The following is a 25485-nucleotide window of genomic DNA, read 5'->3' as shown; positions in this document are numbered from 1 at the left end:
CTCACCCCCAAAATGAGCTTATTTATTACTCTGGTTTGAAGCTGACTTCCCCTAGCATGCAAGGAAGCACAAAACCCTTCATGCTCAGCAGGAGTCAGCTGGCTGCCTGGAGCTGGGGGCTAGAGCAGACAGGGTCTGCGAGCAATAAAGTAAATACCATAAACAAAAAGCATCTGTTGAAGACACAGAAGTGTTATGGGAGCTGTTGTTTCCAGAGAAAACTCAGACACCAGAGCCTTCTAGTCCAGGATATGGAGGGGACAACATAACCAGATGGATATTGGCAAAATTCAAATAAATCTGGATATATCAATTTATCAATGCATTCCAGCCTCTGAGTCGGGACAAGTAACCTAACACAATACTCACCTTGCGTGCCCAAAGGCGCAGTGTTTCTTATGCTGACTCTTCACTGGATAAACCAACCAGGAACCAAAGTTCCACTAAAGCTTGCCCCAAAAAACACTGCCAAGATCACTGCAGACCTACAGCTGCAGATGGGTCAGAAGGCAGAGAGATTAAAAGTTCAGAAGCTCAGTGAAAAGTGCACATTTTGAGATGGAGCCTACTGATTTCTCTGGAGGGGCTCCCTCTTTTTTGGAAGCCTTTCCAGATCAAGGACAGCTCTAGGCAAGGACAGAAGGGAATCACAGAATCATAGAAGGGTTTGTACTGGAAGGGACCTTAAAGAGACCTTAAATAGATCTCACCCTGGACCTCAAAGGGTACACAAAAAAAGCCTTGAAAATACCCCTTCAACACTGCAGTGGATCAGTTCATGTATTCTGATCATCACCACTGTTATTCACTGTGGCTTATGGAATTATGGAAGACAGCTCCTGAACCATCTCTTGGCAGAACTAAAGAAAGGAAAGTCAGGATCTCAGAAAAAAGAGTTCAAAGCCCGCTTAGCTGTAGAATTCCTATGTGATTTTGCACACCAGTTTTCAGGCAAGAAGGGGATGACAACCATGCCTTTGTTCTCTAGAGCCTCATCTAACAAAGCTCACAAAAGAAAGCCTCTCTGGACCACGTGCTTCCCTCAGTGGCTGCACAGAGCACATGCCACATGTCACAGCCTCTGGGTGTCACTGCAACGACAGCCAAGCTCCCCCACCTCAGCCCTTGGCAAGAAGAAATTTTTCAAAGCAAACTCTCCCCTACAAGATCAAAGGCAGAAGCTAAACTGTAAAAGCACCACTGAATTCAAAGAGACCCCTTTAGTTCCAATATTCTTTGAAAAGACATCTTTATTATAAAAGATATAGAAAATTAGAGTTAAACTTGTTTCTTGCACAATGTTAATCGCAGCAGTTATAAAAACCCACCAAGGTAAACGTGTTTAAGAGCATTTCTATACCACAGAAGTGTTTGCTGCTTGCCGTTACACATGGCAGAGACATGCTCAGGATCAGTGCAGGGAGGACAGGCAGAGAACCGGGGCAGAGCTCCTTGTTTACACCATGTGCCACACAACAGCACAGGGCAACGAGACCCAAACTGCAGGATTCCAGCCTTGCTTTGCTGTTTGAGGCAGATGGTCCAGCTCCAAGCAATGATGGGATTTGTCTGTCTAAACATCAGAAGGGTTCAGTCACCTCGGACACTGTCTTTGAGCTCTCACTCCTCAAAGAAAAGCCATTTAAAAGTCATTCAGTCCTGTCTATACCAGGGTGTTTCAACTTCCAACCAAGTTCCCAGAAAAAGTTCTTTTGCCAGTTTCCTCAGAAAAAGCTGTTTCTTACATATTTCCTACTAAGAATTTAAGGTGGTGGCTGAGAGCTTAACCTTCCACCCCTGGAAAGTTCCCTCATGGAGGCTCCGTGCAGGCACCTGAGCAGCCACTCACATCACGCAGGCAGGACCGTGCACTTGGCTGCCCTCACTGCAGGTTCAGACACAGGGAGAAGGAGGAAGAGTCACCATAACCTGTGTCAAGGTACAGGATGTGAGACTTGAGCCATCCTTCAGTGCATGGCAGACCCCCACTGGAGACCAGGAGGGGGCACGGGGGGAAGCACAGGTCAAACAGCCTCAGGTCTGCTTGGGATGAGCCAATAATACATTGCTCCAGTTAGCATTTTGAAAATGGCTCTTGGGGTTTTTTTTAAGGAAGAGCATAAAGCCACCACACGAGATTGGTCCCTCGTCTGTTTTTATACTACATTCTGCTTTGAGCAGATGCAATTCAAATAGGTAAGGACCACATTCAGTCAGCAAGGTTCCTGGTCAGTATCTTGCTAGCTGAATGCTGTTTTCACCCCTTAAAGGCAAAATTAAAAGATGATTAAAAATAAATAATTAGTGTTTCAGCCAACTCCAGGGGAAAAAATTACCACTGGCTACAAACAGCTTATTTACTCTTTCCTTTTATGACAGCACCATCAAAAAAGAGACTACACCAGAGCAGAAACAAGACACAGGCTGTTCAGAAAGCAAACAGGGACACAAACCTCTTGTGTTCTCTTACCAGTCATCTTTGCACAGACCAGATGACCAGCTTGCTACAGAACCACCCAAAAGTGAGGGAAAAGATCTTCTTATCTCAGATCAGTCCCTGTTCCCGAGCCCCACACTGCACACGTACAACAGTTAACTCAGTGCAGTTTCAATTCAAGTCATTTAGTTCAGCTTGCAAGGTTCAGTAACACTTCTTGGAAACCAGTGTGTCTGCAGCCACACATTTTGTACCTCTACTAGAAGGAGATGCTCAGTTCCTGCTGGAAGAACTCCTTGTGTGTCCAGTCCTTGGCCCTCCCCTCACAGCTGGACAGGCTGCTCACTCTTAGGAGCGAGTCAGGCACTGCCTCAGCAGAGGTTTCCACATGCAAGGGAACAATCAGCAGGTTGTTTTCCAAGGCCTGTTTGATATTTCATGTACCCAAACAGCAAAGCAGACCCCACAGGATCAACGCCTGTCCTTGGCCACGAGTACAGGATCCTGCAGCTGGACACAGGCAGGTTGCAGCAGGCAGAGCCTGCCACAGAAGAGTCACAAACAGCATGTAGTGTACTGGACAGGTAACTGCTCTGCCAAGCTGGGCAAACAGCAATCTCTTATTCAGCAGGACAAATTAGCAGTGGTAAATCCTGCACCACTGGCTGGTTGCTGGTAATCACCTCACCGTTCCCAGATCCTCCCTCTCCATTCCCACCAGTTATTTGGAAAGTTACAGAAGCAGTGGTGTTCTCTCCCCGGCTGGCTGGTCTTTCTGGAAGAACACTTTGATATGCAGCAGCTTGTTGTGGATCCTCTCTCTCAGGGGAGGGATATGATGGCTGGGGTCTAAGACATTGGTGCTTCTACGCTCCCTTTCCCTCTTCCAGGTGAGATAGGGATGTGGTGGGAAGGGCACCTCACTCCTCTCCCGGCGGAGCTGCACAGTGACCCCGCTGAGGGCCAGCATTGCCCACACTGACAGGATGATGAAGTCTGGAAAAAGAGAAACAGATGCCTGCAGCAATGCAGAACATTCCTTGCTTTCCCCAAGCACAAACACACACACTAGTTTAGCGACAGAAAGGAATGAAGTATCATCCCCACATCCTCACATGCCCAGAGTGCCTCCATGCAGAGGCCACGACACGCAGGGAGTTAGGAAGAGTCTCTTCACTGTATCAGGCCTTTGATTGCCCACTCTGCAAACTCCTCAGCAATCTGCCAGCCCAAGTCTGAGCAGCACCACAAGGGCCTTTGTCACAACACCTGCAAGATGGTTCCTGCCTTTAAGTCTACTCAGTATTGCTTTTGAAGGACTGGAATTTCTCATGTGGATGTTAAATCTCACACTGTACTGTGTTCTCCTTACATCCCCCTCCTGCCCTCACTCACTGTTTACAACAGAGCCAAAGAGGCAATGATTCCTCCTTAAAAAGAGAATAAAGTCTTAGGAGGACTCACCATTCCTTTGAAAAGGCACGTTGGTGTAAGCTCTGCTGAAGTAATTGTTGAGGACCCTTCTGAGCAGGTCTAAGGTGATGTAAGCAAGGCTTGTGTAGACATAACAAGCAATGGCCAGGATCACTGTGTAAGAGCCCACTATTCCAGAGGCCAGAATGTTCAGCTAGACAGGAAGAAAAACACAGCTTTAGGAGGCTGATGAACATGCTTTATTCCCCACCTCCTTAAGACAGTAGAATCATAGAATGGCCTGGATTGAAATGGACCTAAAAGCCCATCCAGTTCCAACCTCCTGCCATGGGCAGGGATGCCTTCCACTATCCCAGCTTGCTCCAAGCCCTTCCCAATCTGGCCTTGAACACTGCCTGGGATGGGGCAGCCACAGCTTCTCTGGACAAGTATTTTGTAATTTTTATCAGTTCTTCTGTGATAAATTGGCTGTACACACCTGTTACACAGCCAAGCTGATAAGACAGCAGAAGTCAATTAAATGCAGTGGATGTTGTGTGCAAAACTACAACAAGTCATTCCTTTCCTTATGGACCATTTAGCCCAAATAGGGAACAGGAACTGCCTGCAACTGGCCCTGTGCTGAGCTTCACAAAGCTGTGCAAAGTTTTCTGTACATATCCCATGGTTTTGCATTAAGAAGTCTGACCCCTCCCCCTTCTCCCTCCCTCCTGAGGTGACAGCACAGTTACTTACAATTCTTGGGCAGCCAATAAAAAGCACTGGAATCATCAAGGCTACACAGGTAAAGGTCACCCAGAACACCACATCGTCACGGAAGACCCTGTAGTTTCCTGCCAGGACACGATATTCATCAGTGAGGGAAACATTTCCTTTTTCACAAGTGTTTGGGGGTCAGCTTTTCTCCCCCAAAATTCTGTACGTTCAGAAATACCTGGAGTACATTGTTGAAAAGCCCAGCTTTTGAGCTCAAATCCTGACTGTTTAAGATGTATTGGAACAGTTACTCAAGAACAAAAAAACTGTCCCAGTTGAGCACAGGTCCTGTACTCTGTGCTGGAACAGCAGATCTTGTGTGTCAAAGATTTTTGACAATGTTCACATTCCTCACCTGGTAAGAATGAAAAGTACCAGAGTACTGCTGCCCAATATGGGTTTCTAAGCTAAAAATCTGCATCTGACTCCAGAGTATGGTGCAAATGTAGCCATCACAACACCACCAGGCAGCAAATTCTTCTGGCTCTAGGAAAATTAAATCACTCAAACCCTTCTTTGCTCTGTCTTCTAAGGCCTGTGGATTGGATTAACCAGAGGGGACAAGTTGACCTCTAGCTGAGTTACTGTTCCACTCCAAGGAAGAGCAACCAGGGACTGCATGGATTATCACAGAATCATGGCTTCAGTCAAACACAGATGACTGGAGAATGAAAAACTGTCCCACCAAGGGACCTTAAAAAGAGAAGTTATGAGATTGGAAATTACAATAAAGTACAGCTCATGCTCTGATGTCCCAGAGGGACTCCAGCTCAGCAGGCTTAGTGGCTTCTAAGCAAGTTGTCTACAGCTTTTATGCCTGAAGCCTTCAAAGTAGACTGTAGATTTTCTACTGGGATTTGTTCTGGACAGACAACAAGAGAGCAAGTGCATGCCTGGAGCAGAACTGGTGTCACAGAGATAGCACACAGTTTAAGTAGGAAGAGTCACCAAGTTCTCTGCAAAATTTTTAAAAAGTTTTAATTACAGAAGGTTTCAGGTCCATCTCTATGCCTCCCAGCACCAGAAAGGGAAAGTTAAACATCCCACTAAGATAAACCAGAGAGTGCCATTCACTCTTGAGCCTTGCAGTGTGCCTGTAGCACAGCAGGAACACAGCACTCACCAAGCAGAGGATTCCCGTGCTTACCTATGGGAGTAAAGAAGAGTGTCGCTGAGAAGAGAAATCCCAACACAAGCCCAATAACAAACATGCAGAGCAGGACAGAGCCAAATCTCCACCAGCTCACAACCAAAAGCAGGCCTCCAATAATTCCAGCCACTGCTGTCAAAATAAGACGCGCTGAAAGAGAGAAGAGAAAATTCCAGCATTCTGGAAACTTCAGTTCCTGCAGTAACATGTTCAGCAGCTTTACTTACATGCTTGTTTGGGTTTTTTCAGAGAGTTTGCATGAAGTAACAAAAGTATCAGAACTTGCTTCATGCACTTCACTTAGATGCCAGCCTACAGCTGGGTATGCCTTGCTGAAAGACTGGCAGGGGGGGCTGGAATGGAGGCCTTGGTACCATGTACATCAGTACCCTGAGTTCCCAGGGAGTTCAGGTGGCTACAGCTACTGCACATGTATCAAAAAAGGAATTCTGTGAGGTGGGACAGACAAAGACCTAATTCTGTCTAACAAGCTGGGTGCAGACTACCTACTTCCATTTTACAGATGAAACCTGCATTTGACCTGAAACAGAGGTCCATGCATTGTCAAAGTAGGAAGAAAGTATGTTGCAAATTTCCAGAGTTTCCAAACACCTCTGATCTTCCTTGGATAGATGCTGAAATTAAATACAGCTATTAATTCTGCATCACTGTGATGCTGGAAGCAACACTTACTCTGTTGCATATTCAGTTATTATGGCAATCAGAGCTCAAGCACCCAGGCATCACTCTGCTATCCCTCCTGTGGCTGGCCAACAGCACAACTGAGATTGTCCCTGAGGGATTCATAACAAGAGTTTGGGAAGAGCACTGGGTATCATGACACATCTACTCACCATCATAACTAAGGCCAGTTATCCTTGTAATGAATACGAAGAAGACGAATGCTGCGACAATGAAGCCTGTGAAGAATAAGTCTAGAAAAGAAGGAAAAAGTATTTAGCAGGCTTCATACCAAGCCCACTTCAATGGATCTTCAGACATCTTCATATAACAATGGAGAAGGAACACAGCAGCTCACAAAAAGAGAGCCAGACAACACTTTGTTGTCCTCAAGCACCAAAGATAGTCAAAAATTACAAATTTATAGCTATATTGCCCAGAATGCACCCTAGTTCTAGGTTTCTATTCTTTGCATCCCAGAAACTTCCTGCTCTGAGCTTAAAGGCTCAGAGCCTATAAAAGCAAAGCAGTGGACGTAACTGGCACAGCATCACTATCAAGTGCATCTTGGTAGTAATACCACCATTCTAAGTTACACAGAGTAACATTTACGAAGTTCCAATGAGACGAGATGAAATATTCAGTACCTGTTTTCCAGAATCTGTGTCCAAAAAAGCAGGTGAAAAGACCAAGAACAGCAAAAGCAGTGAAGAATACTTTGGTAGAGAGTTTACCTACAAGAAGAAAGGTAAGTTTAGTGGAGTATTCCACCTCACAGTCCCAACAAGGACATTAAGGTAAAGTCAGGTTGCTGTCACAAATTTTACTGACAACTTGAGAGCTGCCACTCTGTCAGATCTGCAGTGCCTGAACTAACAGTTGTCCTGGTAGGATCTTCAACAGAATATTGAAATAGTCCCAGACTGATTAAGAAATCAAGAGTTTCCTCCTTATTCAAGAGAAGTTTCTGTAAGTAGATGTAACTTATTCATAATACAGATACAACTTTGCCTGAAAATCCTCTGCTCAGCTTTAAAAAAAGGGACATCCAGTCATCTATAAAAATCAGTGCTATGGGATTAGTGACCCAGGCAGCAACTACAGGCTTAATCACTACAGCCTTCACCATTTGTCTCACTCTCATACATTTGCCAAGCAACAAAAATGATCATCAGCATCCCATTATGGCTCACCGCAGTCTTCTAGGCAAATTTCTTACCTATATTTAAGCTATTTGCAGACGTAAACCACATCTTCCATATGCTCTGAATTAGAGAGGTTTAGCCTAGGTAATTTGTCTCACGTTGTCATAGGACAACACTGAGTTTGACAACAGTCACTTGTGTTACAGTATATAAGAAAATAATGAGGACAAACCTTACTTTATGAACCAGATTCTACCAATTACTCGTGTCACTTCTGCATTCCGAATTGGAGTGGCAGCTTTGCTCTGTTTCTGCTCAAATTCCATCATTATATAGCTTTGTACAAAGCAGCATGACTTGGCAGTCACTCCACTACTGCTGACATTATCTTCACTCTTATTTTAGGTGACTGCCTCCTTTCAAAACACCTGCAGGTTACTGATTCCTGTTAGCACCCGCACAGTTAGAAAAATCCAGCTGGAGCCCAATCTAGTCTGTGTTTTATTATTATTTAACTCAGCTTCACATTCAGCATCCGCAGTCATACAGATGATTTGAAATGATGTATCCAGTTGAAATGGACACAGCTGGAGTGGCACTACAGAGTTCAGTTACATTTGCAACCCACATATTAAACCCCCATTAAGTTAAACCTTTAATTGCTAATGGTTCTCCTTAGTCTTACTTCATCATTCTAGACTTTCTGCTCAACCAAGAAGCAGACTTCACCATGAAGCAGCAAAATACACACAGTGTAAAACAAAGATCTCCTGCACACATTAGAAAAACAATCTTAAAGCACAGTTAGCATGTTGGAGTACAACAAGCTGCAGAGGGACATACAATTCCCAACTTACTGAGGGAAGAGCAGTTGTCCACCAGGTCAGCAAAGCTGCAGGCATATGTATGCACAGGTATGTATGCAGCAGAACTGTTCCAAAGAGGATCCCACACTATGACATTGTAGATCACACCTTGTCCAGGAAGTGAGGAGAAGTAGACATTGGTCTTGTCATCAGCTGTCAGCGTAAGCATCTGGAAAATTAAGTACCTGTGTTGCATTAAAGGCTCACAGGATGGAAGCCTCCCCTCTAGCACTACTCTGTTTTCTGACAGGGCAAAAGATTTTCCCACTCCTATGTTTTGCTCCTCCCCGTTTCCAGATACAGTTCAGGTTCCCTACCAGCCTACTGACCCAGGTCTGGCCTCTGAGGCAGGCAAGGCTGCCATTCCACTCGCCAGCAGGGCCAGGGAGCCTGCTTACATCTCCCCTCCAGGAAGACAAGCACAGGGGAGGAGAAAACAAGAGAGCACCACTGCCACATAGCTGGTACCCAGCGCTTCAGGCTCACCTTAATGCCATTGGCTTTGATACTCTGCACCCCAGACATTTTCCGTATGTGGCTCATGAGCACCATCTCAGACAGGTCACTCTCCGGCAGGAAGTACTGGTACACATCGTAGCGCAGCCGCCACCGCGAGTTCTGACCAGTCCCTGAATCACAGGAGGGGGGGTTTGCTCCTCTGCAATGAAAAACAAATCAGCCACGTGCCCAGCACAAGCCCCCAGAACTTAACGTTGGTTTTAAGCAGTAATCTGTCCACAGGATTTGCCTCTACTCTTCAGAGGTGCACACCAGCAGCTAACTCAAAGCTGGACTGTATTTGTGAGCACAGAGCACAGCAGCATCACACAGAACCACCCTGGGACAGGTGGGGCCTGTGCTGGTACGTGCCTTTACACTTACAGGGGCTTCCTGTGAATTACCATAACAAGAATTCCAAGAGGCCACAACAGCCAAAGACCACAACATTACTGTTTGTTTTTCCATGCAGTTCTAAACACAGTCTTCCCAATTCCCTGCCTATCACTTGTGACACCAGGCACCACTCAGGAAATAATGCCTTTTAACTTGAAGTCTCAAATTAAACAAAACTCTGGGTTATTATCATGCTTCAGTACTAGTAAAGAAATAAAACTGGCTGCAACACACAATTGCTCCTCAAACAAATCAAGTTGTTACAAGGAATGGAAAGATCCAGTATTTGCTGACTGCTTGCATTTCTGAAGTGGCATAACCTCCCCCACAAGACGTAATGAGAACTTTTATCTCTCTCTTGCAGTACCTCTTCCCCTCCTCTTTCTCCCCATTTACATTTGTTGCAGCAAACAAGATTCCTGCCAGCAGCTGGATGGTTCAGCTGTTACAGCAGGGTTTGTTTTAGCCTTTTGGCCAAACACAGGACAAAAGGTCTTTCTCAGTGCACTGAAGTTTTCCACACACCTGGTATATCCCAAGTTTGCAGGGGCAAACTTGATGTGTATATCAACCAACGTGTAGTCCAGGTAGATATTTGGATCCACTTCCAAGTCAAATTCTAGATTGCAGCCCCCAGGAATAGGATCTAGAACACAGAGAAGATAAGTGCAGTTATACACTTGCAGGCACTGTCTGCTTGCTGACCACAAGGAATCATCAGGTTCTGGCCCTGCAGGCAGCAAAAGGGTTTCACTGCAGCCTGTGACAGGTCCCCACACATGGGTGACTCCAGCGACTGGAGTGTTGGAACAGAAGGATACAAGCTCCTGTAAGGTCCTGCACATGAGTCAGGGCAATCCCAAGCACAAACACAGGCTGGGTGGAGAATGGATTGGGAGCAGCCCTGAGGAGAAGCACTCGGGGGTGTTGGCTGACAAGAAGCTTGACATGACCCAGCAACGAGTGCTCACAGCCCAGCCAGCCATCAGCATTCTGCACACAAAGAGGAGTGGGCAGCGGGACCAGGGAGGGAGTTCTGCCCCTCTCTGCTGCTCTGGCAAGACCCCAGCCCAACACAAGGAGGATGTGGACCTGCTGGAGTTAGTCAAAAGGAGGACCATGAAGACAACCAGATGGATGGAGCACCTCTCCTATGAGCAAAGGCTCAGAGTAGGGGCTGCTCAGCCTGAAGAAGGCTCTGGGGAGACCTTTCCAGCAGCCTCCCCATTCCTCCAGGGAGCCTACAAGAAAGCTGGAGAGGGAACTTTTATGAGGGCCTAGGATTACAGGACAAGGGTGAATGGCTTTAAGCTGAAGGAGGGTAGATTTAGATTGGATATGAGGAATAAATTCTTCCCTGTGAGGGTGCTGAGGCCCTGGCACAGGCTGCCCAGAGAAGCTGTGGCTGCCCCATCCCTGGCAGTGTCCAAGGCCAGGCTGGATGGGGTTCGGACCAACTTGGGAGAGTGGAAGGTGGTCCTTGCCCATGGCAGGGGGGATGGAACTGGATGATCTTTATGGTCCCCTTCCAATCCAAACAGATTTCTGATTCCATGATCACATGCACAGCAGTTTTCTATTCTAAGGCTTGAGTCGTGGCAAGACCACAGAGTACATCCTATACACAACTCACAATTCAGCAGTGACAATAAAAACTTTTTCAGCCCATTTCAGAAGAATTTCTGGTATCTCCATCAGATTTCCACCATCTAAGACTGAAAGGTCAACACTTCATTCCACAGATGACTTGACTAAGCAGAGCTGGCATGCCCTGAGCACGTACCTTTCTCCATGTAGGGAATGGAGATGGCAGTGCTGAGCACCTGGCCAGCATCCAGGGCGCGCAGGTACCACGTGCACACGGTCTGCTCTGGCCGAAGGATGGACACCAGCCCTTTGTCCACCCCAGTTCCTGAGCTGTTCACCAATGGAGTCTGCATAGAAACAAATTATAGAAAAAAGCAGTTCTTATTGAGAAGATTTCTACTGTATTTTGATTATATTTTGATAATATCACAGGAGCCCAGTCCTGCCACACACATCAGTGCCAGTTACAACAGATCAGGCTCTGCCCAAGATGTATTTGTGCTTGGAATTGTCCAGCTCCATGTGCAGGGCCTTGCACTTGGCCTTGCTGACATCTTCATAGGCCCACCTCTCATCCCTGTCAAGGTCCCTCTGGATGGCATCCCTAGCTGGTGAAAAAAGGGAGCTCTGACACCACACACTGCCTGGCTCAGGCTCAAAACCCCAAGTGACAAGTGTGGGACTACTAAAGAGCTGATAATCACAAGCAATTTGCAGAGAAATCTAGCTAGTAGATCTGGCAATGGATTGACTAGTAAAAATGTAAAAGGGCTGGAATATCCCTCACAAAATGTTGTGAGATAGCAGCAAGGAAGTGTTCTGGGAGCCAGTGTACAGAAGCAGCTTCCTATCTCCACCAGAACAGAGATGACTGTATGACAGCTGCCTTAACACTAGAATTGCCAGATCTTTTTGGGGCCAGGCCAGCTACTGACCCAATCCCCAGCACCACCATCCCTTCCACAACCAGGGCTCTTGAGGAAAGATCAGGAAGCAATGACAGTATCACAGTCTCACAGCTGGAACAACCAGCTGACCTGCAGTCACATTTTCAGCATGGAAAGTGCCTTTGGCCACAGTCACCCAAGGCAACACTGCAAGGAAGCACATTGGACCTGGCTCAACTTCTTATTTCTAGAGGCAGGCCAGCCCTAAAAGCAGTACAGCTGCATTTATGCATCACAGCCCTTGGCCTGGTAAGGCCTGTGAATGCAAAGAGGATCTGAAGTGGCAGCAGAAGATACTAGCAATGGTAAGCAAAGATTGAACAGGTGTAACAGTAAAGCCTCAGCCCTGTAATCCTGGCTGTTTCACCAGTACAAGGATGGCTGAGCTGGGTGACTTATGCTACAGGTCAGTCATCTTCTAAGCTCCCCAGGATACTTCCTGGCACTCAGCATATTCTGATTTCAAAGATGCTGATAGAGAGAGGGGAACTGGATGGCAGCTGTCAGACACCATCTACCACCTTCAGCTTAGTAAGTGTTCTGTTCAAATACCAGTGAGAACCTCCCAGCACCACCACCACAACAACAACAAAAATCAGTATTTTAGATTAGCCTCAGTTTGTCCCATCATTACTGGGACACAGGGTACAGCAGCAGGAATGCTTTTATTGCTGTCTAGAAGCAGCAGCTTTCACTGGAGTACTGTGGAGGAATTTCTCCATGTGTTACCAAAGGAGAATTAGATTCAGGACAAGGAGCTGGGATAACAACGCATCGTATCTGCAGTGGTTAGATCCAAGCCATGGAAAAAGCAGACAAATAAACATCCCAAGGTGATTGTGCATAGGGCATCTGGCACACACACAGATCTGGTTTTAATAAGACAAGCTGATGGACAGCAGTCAGTACAGCCACATGACAAAAGCACCACTTCCACCAAATAAAGTGCCTTGAAATATTTTCAAGCCAGCTCTGAAATTCCTTTAGCGTTCAGTTTTTCAAAAAGCAGCTACAACATCTAAGTACAAGAAAGGATTTCTGAAGCTACAGTAATACTGTCTAAGAGCCAAGCAGGTAAAAGACACTCATTATTTATACAGCTTCAGTTCATTAGTCCTGCATGTACCAGAGCCAAGTCCTTTGTTGAAAGAGAGGCAGCACTTAACAGAAGTGACACTCTTACCTTATCAAAGGATATCACCACATCACTCTGCTGGGCATGCACTTGAAAAATAACCACAGTCACGTTGCTGGCGATGTTCCTGATTACAGCCTCCACTGGATTGGTCTGGTTAAGTAGCACATTTCTGAATTTTCCCAAGGAGAGCTCAAGAAGACCTGCATTACAAAAAAAGGAAGATACAGAGTTGTTTTTTTTTTTTTTTGGTCCAGAGGGAAGCAATTACCAGGGAGGCCTGGAAGTTTCCAGTAGCCCAGTATTAGTCAGCTGGGAGCAGAGCAGGATGTTGCTTTGTGCTGCTCTCATCCTGTGAGCTGTACCAAGGTTTCAGAGACTGCTGCACACAGAGCTGTACCTGCAGATACCAGCACAGCCAGAGTACCTGCCCTCCAGCCTGGCACTCACCTGAGCACAGGGACAGGGCTTCCCACCAGGAGTCAGGATTTGATACAGCTGAGCTCACCAGCTCAGCCAACCAGCCAGCTACACTCCAAAAAGACAGTAAGACAAGATACTGAGAACTGCCTGACCTTTGGCAGACACAGGTCACTATGTTTGTATCAGCCAGCCAATTTGCACAATATCCATCAGACTTTCCAGGTGAATTCCTACAGACCATGGGAATTGGAATCAACTTCTAGAAGACAGTCAAATCTGTAGTTTACATACATACACTTACCCTCTTTCAGCTATTTCACATGGTTCTTTGCTGCCAAACTGTTTTTAATCATTAGGACTGCTGCATCTCCATTTCTAGACCTAGAAGTCTGACTAATTTTTCCTAGACACAACCTAGACCATTTCTTCTTACAATGAGTATAACCCCATGACCCACTGTCATTCTAATTTAAAGAGAACCACATGACCTAGGATGTAAGATCTTTGAGAATCAGCTTTGGCTTGTCATTCAAGTCCTGCAAGCAAGCCTGGCTTCTCCCTGTGCTAGGTTCTGGAGGGACAGGGGATGCCAAGGGAGGAAAGCGAAGCAGCCACAGAGAAGCTACAAGATGCTCTTTGGTTGGTGGTTGCAGCCAGACTGCAAAATGCCTTCCAGGTTTTTCCCTGAATTCCTCTGCCTGCATGCAGCACCCAAACAGACCTAACACTTACCAAGCCTAAACACACACACACATACACACACACTTCCTCAGTGAAGTTGCCTCTGGTGGAAAGGGTTGATACTGCCAAGTACCCTAACACAGTCACCAGCAGCACCATCCCACAGACACTTGCTGATGACACAGGGGGGCTCCCATTCACAAGGGAGGGACAGTTTTCTTACCTGAAACTATACCCAGTACTCTCTAACTGCTTTCCTGTTACTTTTCTCTCTCTCCTGCCAAGAACTGCCATCATTGGCCAGTTTCTTTGCCTCTTGCTATGTAAACAGAGGGGAGCTCCCATCCTCATGCCTCCTCCACTCGCTACACAGTGAAGGAAGGAACTTCAACCCTTACGTGCTCACTTCCAAAATTCAATTAATGCCAGTACTGCATCACCAATAAAACCTCAGCTAAAATATGGGGGAATCATAAACCACTTGTGAGGAAAGAAAGACTCTCCATTCTTCTGTTCCATCATCTGCAGTTTGTGTTAAGGTAGAAGTTTCTACACCAAATTTCCACACAGTACTTAACGTAAAATTAAAGCTGCAAAAAAAACTTTGTGTATCCTTCAGTTTCTGATTCTTCAGAGTCCCTTGAGCAGCATTCAGATATCCTCAGATCTTTCCTCATTAGCTCAAGTTCAATGCAAGTAGCAGGACGAATGCTAAAGAAAAGCATTCAGAAGGCAGAGACTATACATCCATACACTCAGAAGTTTGCAGTGAAAGCTTACAATGCCAGAAAAATATTTTTCTTTGATGTTTAAAACCTTCAGCAGAGCTTCCTGAACCGCAAGACATTCACACTCAGATGTTTTTTTAAGAAAAAAGCTGAAACCATACACATTCTCTGTGTGATCTACATCAAGGGGAAAAAACTGCGTTGCTTCACCTTGTTTCTCACCTCCACTCCATACCCATACCCAGGAGCCTCTGCATAAATAAGGACAGATTCGTCAGCAAGACACATAGCCACTACTTCAGCATGATCATGAGACTCTAAATGTCAGAGGCAACCTCTCAAGTTTAATTAGCGTGGTGAATTAAGGTATGGTGTTCTATATTGCTTTACTGTTTGCATAACTGCTCCGAGAACAGCACATGTGACACACATTATCCCAAAGTCTGGGCACAAGAGCAGAGACTCAGGGTGAAGAACAAGAACATCTACACCCACCACACAAGTATTGTTCAGCTTGCTGTTCACAGGCTCCTCAAACCACACTTCCAGTCAGGCCTGAAAGATGACGAGCACTGCAGAGCAACAGAGCCCTTTAAGAAGTTTTTGGAAGAGCTCCACAGCTACAGAGCACAGCACCCTTCCAGCCTTCTCCATCTCTGTCATGTGAACAAGTCACTCCTGGGGCACTGAGACAGAAAGGGAAGATGGTGAGCAAGACTAATTGATTAAATTAACCAGCTCACAATTCACCAGGCCTATTGCTATCACCAGTTCTCTGGTTCTAATACCAGACAGGTATTAGACTCCCTGAGCCACAGAGAGCTCAGTCTTGTCAAATATCCTTTGAAGGACGGACACAGAGACCTCCATGACCACACAGTGCTGGCCACAGCATGCAACCTTCTCCTTTGGGCAAGCTTGATCTGCCTGGAGGTGGCCCACTAGACAGGTCTGCAGGACGAGCAGCACAGTTAACACCACCTCACAAGCAAGAGAGTTGATCCAGCAAGTCGGCAACAGAGACAGGAGCAAAATCCAGGCATCCCAACTTGTTTTATTGCTTCCAACAGTGAAGGTCTGGGAACACTCCAAGGTGCCAGGCAACCCCTCTTCCTTGCCCTGTAGGAAGAACTGTAACAGTCACTGCACATCAGAGTAATTTTGGGTTAGATACATGAGAGGAACCCCTACTATTACAGAGCTTATCAACTGAACAGATGCTCAGAGGAAGTCAGCATTGCTGAAACCAAGCAGCAGCAGAGCAAAGATGGAGCACTGAGCATGTATTACTCCATACACAGTACCAGCAGCAGAACTGGAGCACCGATAGTCCCACATACAGAACTGATGAACAGAGGCACTGCACTATCTCTTCTCTCACGTGAAGGGCAAAACCAGTAAAGACAGCAAAGAAACAGAACTTCCTGGAACTCTTCTGAGATCAAAAGTCCTTATTCCTAACTCTAAGCAACAAGACAATCAATTCCAGAGCCTCTGCATTTGTTATCCCTTCCCTGTGACACACAGTTTCCCCAACAGGCAACACCCAGCTTGAACCGTTTCCATTGTTCTGATTCAGTGCCAATCTCTTGGCTCCTCTGATGCTTTGAGTAAACCACAGTTCCAGCTGCAATAGCCAAGTGTCACTCCCCATCACCACAGAGCAGTTAACCACACGGGGTTCTTGGTTACACCTAGCAGTCCAATTTCCAGTAAGAAACACAACTGAAGAAATGCCACTGCTGCCCATACAGAACAGTCTTCACCTACAGAGCCATGCTCAAACATTATGCTTCCCTCAGAGAAGTTATGTGCAGTCAGAGAAAACACATTTCTACAGGGTGCCGAGCACTTTGCAGTGGATATGCAGAACAACCCAATGTAAGCAAGCTCCAGGAGCTAAGGAGAACTTCCCAGTGCAGGGTGTACAACAACAAGTAGTCACATGAAGACATTTAATGAAGATGAAGTGCAAGCTCAGACAACCAGTTTGAGTAAGAAAAACATTAGCATACAGTTACTTAACAGAATAAAGCCTGGAGCCATATCCTATCAGACCTGTAAGGCCATGCAGACACCGATGATGGGAGATCCCTACTACAAGGTCTCTGTCTTCCTACACTACAGGACCCCGCCAAAAAGGCAGCACCCACCCCACTCCCAAAAGAAGCAGGAACATTTCTGAAAGCTTCTGAACTTTGACTGTGTGTGTACTGAGACTCATGCTTAGAACAGCTTCATACTCAGAGCAGATGACACCAGAGAATGTGGCTTGTCACCATCTGCACCATTCCCATCCAGAGGACTATTTTGCTCAACACGCTAGAGGTCCTTACAGCCTGAAAAGTGAGAGAAGAGTTTTGTGTGAACCTCTGATCATAAAATATCGTCTCTGCATGGACTAAGCCGCTGGCACAAACAAGTTTCACCCAGATAAGCTCCCTTTAAAAAAGCACTGCTCAGTCCTGACTACACTCTAAATTCACTCTAGTTTTTCCAACACTAAACAACCCGGTCTGGATGCAGCAAACACAGCCAGCTGAACTCCTCCTCAGGAGGACAGAGCTCCTTGGAACGCAACAAACACAATGTATAAAACACCTCTGCACAAAGACCAAGTTTGAAGAGCTGCAGACTATCAGAAACCCAGAGAGGTAACACAGGCCATCATGCAAAGATTTTACTAATCAACACTTTTAAAATGAAGCAGGATCTTCAAGGACAGGAGTCAGCAGAGCCCATCCCTGCAAAGTGGGTGTCCACAACTGAATAACCACAAGACAATTTCAAATCAGTGAACCATTAAGCAAGTGGCCTTGTTTAAAGGGCCTAATGATCAGCTAGTGTCTGGTACACAAATTACACAGCTTATTAGCTTTTCACAAGGGAAATACTTTCTCCCTCCACCCTCAATCCTGCAAGGAAAAACAGCAACAGGTTTCTTCAAGGCAAAGCAGTTTGCTTAGTCTCACAGTTGCCTTGCCTTTTTACATACCGTAAAAAAATTACTCAACACATGACCCATTTCCATCAAGTCCAGGAGACAAACTGCTTGTTAGCATCCTTTAATATAAACACTAAGGTCTAAAAACCCTGAGCCTTCATTCTCAAACCTGCTTGTCACCATCAGGTGCCCAGCCAAAGCTTTCAGGTCTTGCAAGAAACAGGGAATACTTGGCTCTCCATTAGGCATCTCCCTTGGGCATGAGACCCGGGCAGAGAGAAGCCCTCCACACCTGGGACTGGTCCCAAATGCTGTCCTGCAGCCCTGCAAAGTATCCCAAGAGTCTCCTTTGGGACAATTAAGCTTCATTCATTCAAGGCCAGGTTGGGTGGGGCATTGAGCAACCCGGTCTAGTGGAAGGTGTCCCTGCCCATGGCAGGGGGGTTGAAACGAGATGAAGTCCCAAACAATTCTATGATTAGAAACAAGTTTAAAAGTAAAGCAAAACTAAGAGGAAGAGGCTTATATCAGCCCTAACAAGAAGGGCTGCTTGCTTATCTCTGAACTATCTCTGAGAGGAAACTGTTTATTTTTTCCTTTATTTGAACAGATAAGAGTTTAACCAGAAAAAAAAGCAACTGTAAATTTTCCCAAACTACACTTATTACAGCACACTTAACTCTGGACTCATAATTTAGTCACATGCAGGAACACAGGGAAATTACAAAATAAGCCTATGCCAAATAAAGTCAGATTATATCAATACAAACAACAAGTAACTTTAGGAATCAATATGCCAATTGTAGGTTTTGCTCCTTTCCCTAGTTTTATAGCGACAGCGCTTTTCAACCCACTATCCACTGGGAGTGGTGGGAACCCATGACCACCTGTACACGGTTGGGGGAAAAAAACCCAACCAACCAAAGACAAACCTACTTTTAACCGTGTTCCCTTTGCCATGTAAGCTCATGTTCATAGGTAGCGAATGCCACCTTGTTTCTGCACAGCGAAGACAGCCCTACACCAGCATCCTCAGCTGCGCCGCATCCCCGCGACGGCGGGGTTCAAAGGATTCCGAATTATCCATGGAAGAGTTAAAACTACGGCGTCCACAGCAATTAAGGTGTAAAAAAAAAAAAAAAAAAAAAAAAAAAAAAAAAAAAAAAAGCGGAGGGGCAGCGAAAGGGGGGAAAAAAGAGGGTAGTTCTCCTTGTCCGCATGAAAGATTAAGATAACCACGAATACACACAGCGCTTCTGCAGCGCCGCAGGAGCTTTGATCCGCACTCCTGCACATCCCTCCAGACAGCGGCAGGTCGCCCCGCCAGCACCGGGAACACCCCAAAAGGCTCTGCAGTCGCAGCAAGCCCCGTGCCGCTGGAATTAACCCGGGCACAGCCTCGCAGTTCCCGGTACGAGTCGGGCTCCTCCGGCCGCTTAATGGCGGCCACAGCCCCACACAGCCCCACGCGCCCCCCCGCTCCGGCTCACGCCGCCCTCACCTGAGGCTCCGCCATGGCGCAGGACCCCCAGGAGCAGCAGGAACAGCGCAGGGGAAGGCGACACCCGCATAGCGCCGCGCAGGGAACGGGGAAAGGGGGCCGAGACCGGGAAAGGGCCGGGCAGCTGGGGCGGGGCGCAGGCGGGGCCCGCCCAGCAGGGGTCGCTCCCGCCCCCTCAGGCACCTGCGGGAGGGCCCTGCCGGGGGGGGCGGAGGGGAAGCGCTCGGCCGCTGCCAACTCCTAAAAATGCACGGTGGGGTTTGGACCAGCAGCCTGGGACTTGGGATTTAACTTAGGAGCGTGAAGGGGCCCCACCTCCCAGCTTACATGCGCAGGCAAACAAAATCGGGGAAAACACTTTGGGCGGATTAGTTTGTATCGTTGCTGCACCCACAGCATCAGTGGCAAGGCTGCAGTGGTGATTTGCAAGGGCATGTGGTGGCAGGATAAGAGAAATGGCTTCAAACTGACAGAGATTAGGTTTTGATCGGATATTAGGAAGAAATTCTTCCCTGTGAGGGTGGGGAGGCCCTGGCACAGGGAAGCTGTGGCTGTCCCATCCCTGGTAGTGTCCAAGGTCAGGCTGGACAGGACTTGGAGCAACCTGGGGTAATGGAAAGTGCCCCTGCCCGTGGCAGGGGGTCGGAAAGAGATGGTCTCTAAGGTCCACCTGAGGGAAGGCTGGCATTGTACCCAGCTGTCAGAGATGAGAAACACGAGCACATACTGACTGGCACGAATGGCATTTATTCTCCAATCCCCGACCACGGAGGCCGGATGCTGGCTCTAAATTGGCTTGTTGGGGACACTACACTCTGGCTTTTCCCTGCTGGACGTGATGCCTGCTCAGATCGGGGCTGGAATGAAGCACCTGAGCGCTGCTCCTGCCTTCAGCTCGGATCAGAGCGACTGCTGCACAGCAAAAGCTGCCCACGCCGTGGCAGTAACAGAATCACTTAGGTTGGAAAAGACCTCTGAGATCATCAAGTTCAACCTGTGACTGAACACCACCGTGTCAGCCAGACCATGGCACTGGGTGCCAAGTCCAGGCTCTCCTCAAGCACCTGCAGGGACGGTGACTCCAGCGCCTCCCTGCGCAGCCCGCTCCGATGTCCGATCCCCCTTCCTGCGAATGGATCCTCCCTCATGTCCAACCGCTCCTCCCGGCCGGCAGGCGGCGCTCGCGCCCCGCGTGCCCGGGCCTCAGGGGCGGCGGCGGTGGCGCGGCCATGGCGGACCGGCTCACACAGCTGCAGGACGCCGTCAACTCGGTGAGGCGGCCGCTGCCTCCGCTGCCCCGGCGCCGCGGGGCACGGCACGGGCTGCGCCGCCCGGGCGGGGATGCGGGGATGCGGCCCCCCGCCGCAGCCCCCCAGCCGGGGGTACGGCCGCGGGTGGGGGGTGCGCACCCTCCGCACGGCGGGCATGGTGCGCGGGCTGGGATGCGCCGTGAGCCGGAGGTGGCTGTAGCGGAGGGGCAGGGTGATTAACGCGGTGTTAATTGGTGCCGGCAGCTCGCGGACCAGTTCTGTAACGCCATCGGAGTGCTGCAGCAGTGCGGCCCCCCGGCCTCCTTCAGCAACATCCAGACGGCCATAAACAAGGATCAGCCCGTGAACCCCACGGAAGGTGAGCCCGGCTTCCTGTCTCTCCTAAATGCGAACGTGCTTTGGCGTAGAGCGCTCGGGAATGCGAAATCCGGGCTCGGCAAAGAATTCCTCCCGTGGCTCGTGGTGTGATGGAGGTTAAGTCGTGAATGGGTGTCGGTTGCGCTTTCTGCAGAACATTGTGACAGCAGAGTTGTGCTTGTTTGTAATAATTCCCTGAGTGATTGCCTGAGTTGTGTTGTGTTTTGTGCAGAGTATGCCCAGCTGTTCGCAGCTCTGATTGCTCGCACTGCCAAGGATATCGATGTTCTCATAGATTCCCTGCCCAGTGAAGAATCCACAGCAGCTTTGCAGGTAGGAGTTTTCCTAATTCCAATATTACAACACTCCTGAAGGCAAACATCCTCCTTTCTTTTTTTTTTTTAAACAAATTTTTTCATCCCTAGGCCGTGTCGTTGTTGAAAAACTATTTTAATACAAACCTGAATTTTTCATGAGGGTAGCCTGTGAGTACTTTGTAGGCTTAGTGGAAATACTGAACTTGCATCTAGTTTTAAATAAGGTTATACTCAGTATTTTAAACTTAGTTTTCTGTTAGAATGTTAAAAAAAAAAAAAAAGGTGGTTTTATCACACCACCACTATACTGGAAACTGCTCACCCTTTTTTTCAGATATTAGCAGAACAGATGGAACAGTGCTGATGCTTTATGCATTGTTTTATTCTTTTTTTTCCCCTTAGAGAATAGTTCATATTTTCTCACATTCCATTTTGTAGCTGCAGAACCAACACTTTACAGAAATCTTTTGTTCTTCCACATTGGTTCAAGAGTTTGCAGGGTGTCCTTTAAGTTCTTCACCTCTGTCACAAAATAATTCCAACACTTTTCGATAACAAGGAGTCTTTCTTTGAACCAGCCAAACTTGGTTTTTATTTTGGGGGATTTTTTTTCTGTTATTTCACATATTTTATTTATGAAAAAGCATCTTTTTTTCTTTTTGATTCTTAACGGCTAGATTACATCAAGTATTTTCTTTTTGGAATGCATAAAGGATGCAGAGTGCTGTTTCCCTGCCAAACCTGATGATCACCTCTAAGATCACCTGAAGGTTTAAACCTGCATTGATACTCTGTAACCATTCAAAAGTGTTTTACAAAAGATTAACACCGAATGGGCCAAATAGAAATGACTTGGCAGTGGCATCACGTTTTGTTTTAAACAGAGGAGGTTAAATTTGGAAACTTTGCCAGTCACAGTAATTGCTGAACGTACTAATTGGGCTCGTTAACACTTTTCAGGCATAATTTCATGTAAGTGCATTTTTAATAGCAGAAGATAGAATGCCTTCTGCAGACAAATTCCAGTTTCTTCCATGACTGAGCAGGGTCTGATCAAAGTGGCAGCTGATGTGGGTAAAGCAGGCTGCTCTAGAAGGAGGAGCTGGTTATCCAGTAGGGATATGCTTTCCTTAGAGGTGATACTTCAACAGTTTCTTGCTGTCTTAGTGAAGAACTTCATGTCACAAAAATTTCTGCTACTTTCTGTCTAGTGGGGTTTTAAGATAAATTAGCCTGGATTCCATCGCTTAGATTCCAGTTTTGATTTTTATTTTCTGTTGCTTAATTTGGTGCAGTATTAAGTATTCTGATAGTCTTCAAAGAAATGGTGTTGAAGGTGCTTGAAACACTCTCAAATATGCAGTATAGGTTTGGTTGAGAAGTGGTAGGTAATACTTGGTTAATAGAAATGTACTTAGGCTGATCTGCTTTCTTTATACTAAAATTGTCTTGGTGTGTGTTTCAGATCTGAGTCTTGTCTTAAATGATAAAAGGAGCTGCTACACGAATGCTCAACACAATTTACCTACCCCTTTTGAGTTCCCTTTTGGTGAAGCTGGCAGTACAAATTCTGCTCTAGTCTGTGAATTAGTTGCAGTCAACTATTAAACAACTGAGACTGAAGTCACTGAGCTGCATTCTAAATTTCAGTCTTTCACCTTTGCCACCTTCCTTCTCTGAGCCTCCCTCCAAAGGCTATCAAATCCTTCACTCTTACATTAACCTTCATTAAACACATCAGTCCTGCAGAACACAAGTTGAATATCTGGATAGAATCTGCCAGCTTGTTCAAGTAGGACTTAGTAAGGGCCTGTATAACTACTTTTAAAAATTACCAATTTAAAACTATTTTGCTTTGCCTTTTCTGTTATTCAGTTAGAACAAGTTTTAGTCGATTTAAATTTGGTAAATATTTTAAAGTATTGAAATATTTTGAAGTTAAAATGTTTTATTTCACTATATTTTGTCTAACTGAAAAGCAGTTTGATACTGAAGAGGTTAAATAATACAGTTTCATCTGAAACATGCTATTTAATGAAAGGTTTAAATTCAGTTCTGCTGAGTAGAGATCCTTTCATTAGAGGATAAATACTCATAAGAAGAGCTGTACTGAGCCAAGAGTCATAGCATGAAAGAAGCTAAAATTCCTATTTTTTTTTGGTGTGTGTTTATTCCTTGTGGGTATGCACTGGTTTAGGTTGCAAACTGTACCAAGTTGCTCTGAAGATGCTAGGATATAACTGAGGGGCTAAAAGAGAACCTTTCTCTTTTTAGGGAGCACCAGCTATTCCCTCAGCATCCTTGAGTAGCAAAGTCACTTTAGGGTTCTGTTGAAGATCCTTGATTTTCCCTGTCACCTAGTATCAAAAGAGGAAACTCTTGCAACAAGGTTAAAATAGTAAAATAAAAAACAGGCCTTTATTGGAAGCTTTCAGGTGTCCCGATGGTCATGGGCATACCCAGCATCAAATTTCTACTATTTTATAAGTTTAACAAATTAACATATCTAATAAATATTGTCCGATTAGAAGAGTAGTTGGTTAGGTAGTTTTCCCTGGGTTCTACCCCACTGGAGTTGTTCCAGGGCCTTCTTTGCCCCATTTCTTATGTCTTCTCAGATTCTGATTTGAAAACAAAATGTCCTTGTCAAGCTTCTCCTTTGTAATAAGACTAAACAGAATTCCAAGTGTGCATTAGAAGGGTTAGCTTATTGTTCTAAAGGGAAAGGGTAGGAAAAATAATAGGACTATGTAGTAGCCTCCAGAGGTACGAATATATGAAAAATACCTAAAAAGCCAAAATCTTTGGGCATCATGCCGGTTTTACTTTGAAGGCTGAGAGCCTGTACCGGCTGGAGGAGGAGAACCACGAGGCGGCCGCGCGGCTGGAGGAGGTCGTGTACCGCGGGGATGTGCTGCTCGAGAAGATCCAGAGCGCGCTGGCCGACATCGCCCAGTCGCAGCTGAAGACGCGGAGCGGCTCCCACAGCCAGCCCCTGCCCAACTCGTAGCGCCAGGGGGCAGCGCGGCCCAGCCCGAGAGCCGCGGGAACGCCTCTGGATGCGCCGGGAATGGAGCGGCCGGCCCGGCCCTCCCGCGGGGCTGCCCCGCGCTCTGCTCCGCGTTGGGAGCAGCGGCTCTGCGGGTTTTGTGTGAGAAACGCTTCTACAGGGACTCTGCTCCGGATCTGATGCGTGTTTCCTTGACTTGAAACGAGCTTTCTGTTCGCGAATATGACTTCAATCGAATTTGTTACATATTAGAAGTATTTGTATAAGTTAATCCCACTATAGTCATGGTATGGTTTTTTTGTAAGCCCAGACACATTTGAGTTGGCCAGAGTTCCCTGGAGTCAGTGCTGTGAATGCAGTGATGGTCATCTGTTTTAATGAACAGCACTGGTAATTAAACATTTGTATTGTTCATTGGCTGGTTTACCACCCTTTACAGAGCATGTGAAAGGTTAAGTAAACTCTGATGTTTGCAGAGTGATTGTTCTTGTCACTGGCATCGCATTTACAAAGAAATAAACCTGCAGGTGTCTGATACTGACATTTATTATGGTTTGTAACTCACAAATGAGCCTTTGACTCCATTGTTGCCACTGACACACTTGCTCTTACTTGCTTGTGCTATTTCTCTTCTTTTGCTGATACTGTGTATTCTCTTGGCAACTGGTGAGTGCCTCTAAAGCAGGCAGTGGTGAGGAAGCATTGGGTGACTGGGTAAAAATTAGCAGTGAGAAAACTGAAAATAGCTTATTACATAAAGTTGATTTTCAGTGTAAGCAGTGGCTGCCACATGAATGATGTGATCATAAGCAGCAAGATCCCCTTTGTCCCCAAGGTGCTCCACAGAGGTGTTTTTATCCTCACACACTCAATCACTGAATGAATTTTTGCTCTTTGTTGTAGGACTATAGAAATACCAGTATCTCTTATTGATATTTAAAATAAAACCCCAACACCAAACCAGCAGGTTCAAAGCATGAACTTGGGGTTAAACTTGGTCTTTTTTTGTTGTTTTGAGTTACCAGCCTTGTTATTGCAGGGTGTTGTTTGTTGCTACAAAACATCTGCTCATTTCATGATCAAAACCACCTGTTTCTATATATTGAATACACTGTCATGGACTTGAAAGTTACACATTGCTATTGCATCCAGACAAATAAGAGCAATTCAAAAATGCCTTTAGCATGCTGATCCTTAAGGAAATAGATGCAGCCTCTCACT

General features: G+C 46.3%; 2 protein-coding genes across 2 annotated transcripts; one reads left to right on the top strand and one right to left on the bottom strand.

The window, feature by feature from the left end:
• Positions 1–1232: 1232 nt before the first annotated feature.
• Positions 1233–19442, bottom strand: TM7SF3 (transmembrane 7 superfamily member 3). The gene is made up of 12 exons (XM_048302138.1): positions 19310–19442; positions 13081–13235; positions 11147–11297; positions 9889–10009; positions 8956–9127; positions 8461–8638; positions 7106–7192; positions 6632–6712; positions 5775–5927; positions 4607–4704; positions 3902–4064; positions 1233–3433 (listed from the first exon to the last, which is right to left on the bottom strand). Exons 1-12 carry the CDS (start codon positions 19377–19379, stop codon positions 3171–3173), a joined length of 1692 nt encoding a protein of 563 aa, XP_048158095.1. The 5' UTR covers positions 19380–19442; the 3' UTR covers positions 1233–3170.
• Positions 19443–20470: 1028 nt separating this feature from the next.
• MED21 (mediator complex subunit 21) lies at positions 20471–24805 on the top strand. The gene is made up of 4 exons (XM_048302584.1): positions 20471–20580; positions 20824–20938; positions 21170–21270; positions 24088–24805. The coding sequence occupies exons 1-4, from the start codon at positions 20539–20541 to the stop codon at positions 24262–24264; spliced, it is 435 nt and encodes a 144-aa protein (XP_048158541.1). The 5' UTR covers positions 20471–20538; the 3' UTR covers positions 24265–24805.
• The last annotated feature ends 680 nt before the right edge of the window (positions 24806–25485 follow it).

Source organism: Corvus hawaiiensis, chromosome 4 (genome assembly GCF_020740725.1).
Source record: "Corvus hawaiiensis isolate bCorHaw1 chromosome 4, bCorHaw1.pri.cur, whole genome shotgun sequence".
NCBI classification, from domain to species: Eukaryota; Metazoa; Chordata; class Aves; order Passeriformes; family Corvidae; genus Corvus; species Corvus hawaiiensis.
Note: the sequence above shows the minus strand (reverse complement) of the source record. Positions and strands in the feature narration are given on the sequence as shown.

Coding starts and splice junctions, on each gene's coding strand:
- TM7SF3 (XM_048302138.1), bottom strand. CDS start 19,379: ATGCGGGTGTCGCCTTCCCCTGCGCTGTTCCTGCTGCTCCTGGGGGTC. Junction 13,236..19,309: donor GCGCCATGGCGGAGCCTCAG/GTGAGGGCGGCG, acceptor TTTGTAATGCAG/GTCTTCTTGAGCTCTCCTTG. Junction 5,928..6,631: donor AACTGGCCTTAGTTATGATG/GTGAGTAGATGT, acceptor TCTCTCTTTCAG/CGCGTCTTATTTTGACAGCA.
- MED21 (XM_048302584.1), top strand. CDS start 20,539: ATGGCGGACCGGCTCACACAGCTGCAGGACGCCGTCAACTCG. Junction 20,581..20,823: donor TGCAGGACGCCGTCAACTCG/GTGAGGCGGCCG, acceptor TGGTGCCGGCAG/CTCGCGGACCAGTTCTGTAA. Junction 21,271..24,087: donor AATCCACAGCAGCTTTGCAG/GTAGGAGTTTTC, acceptor TTTACTTTGAAG/GCTGAGAGCCTGTACCGGCT.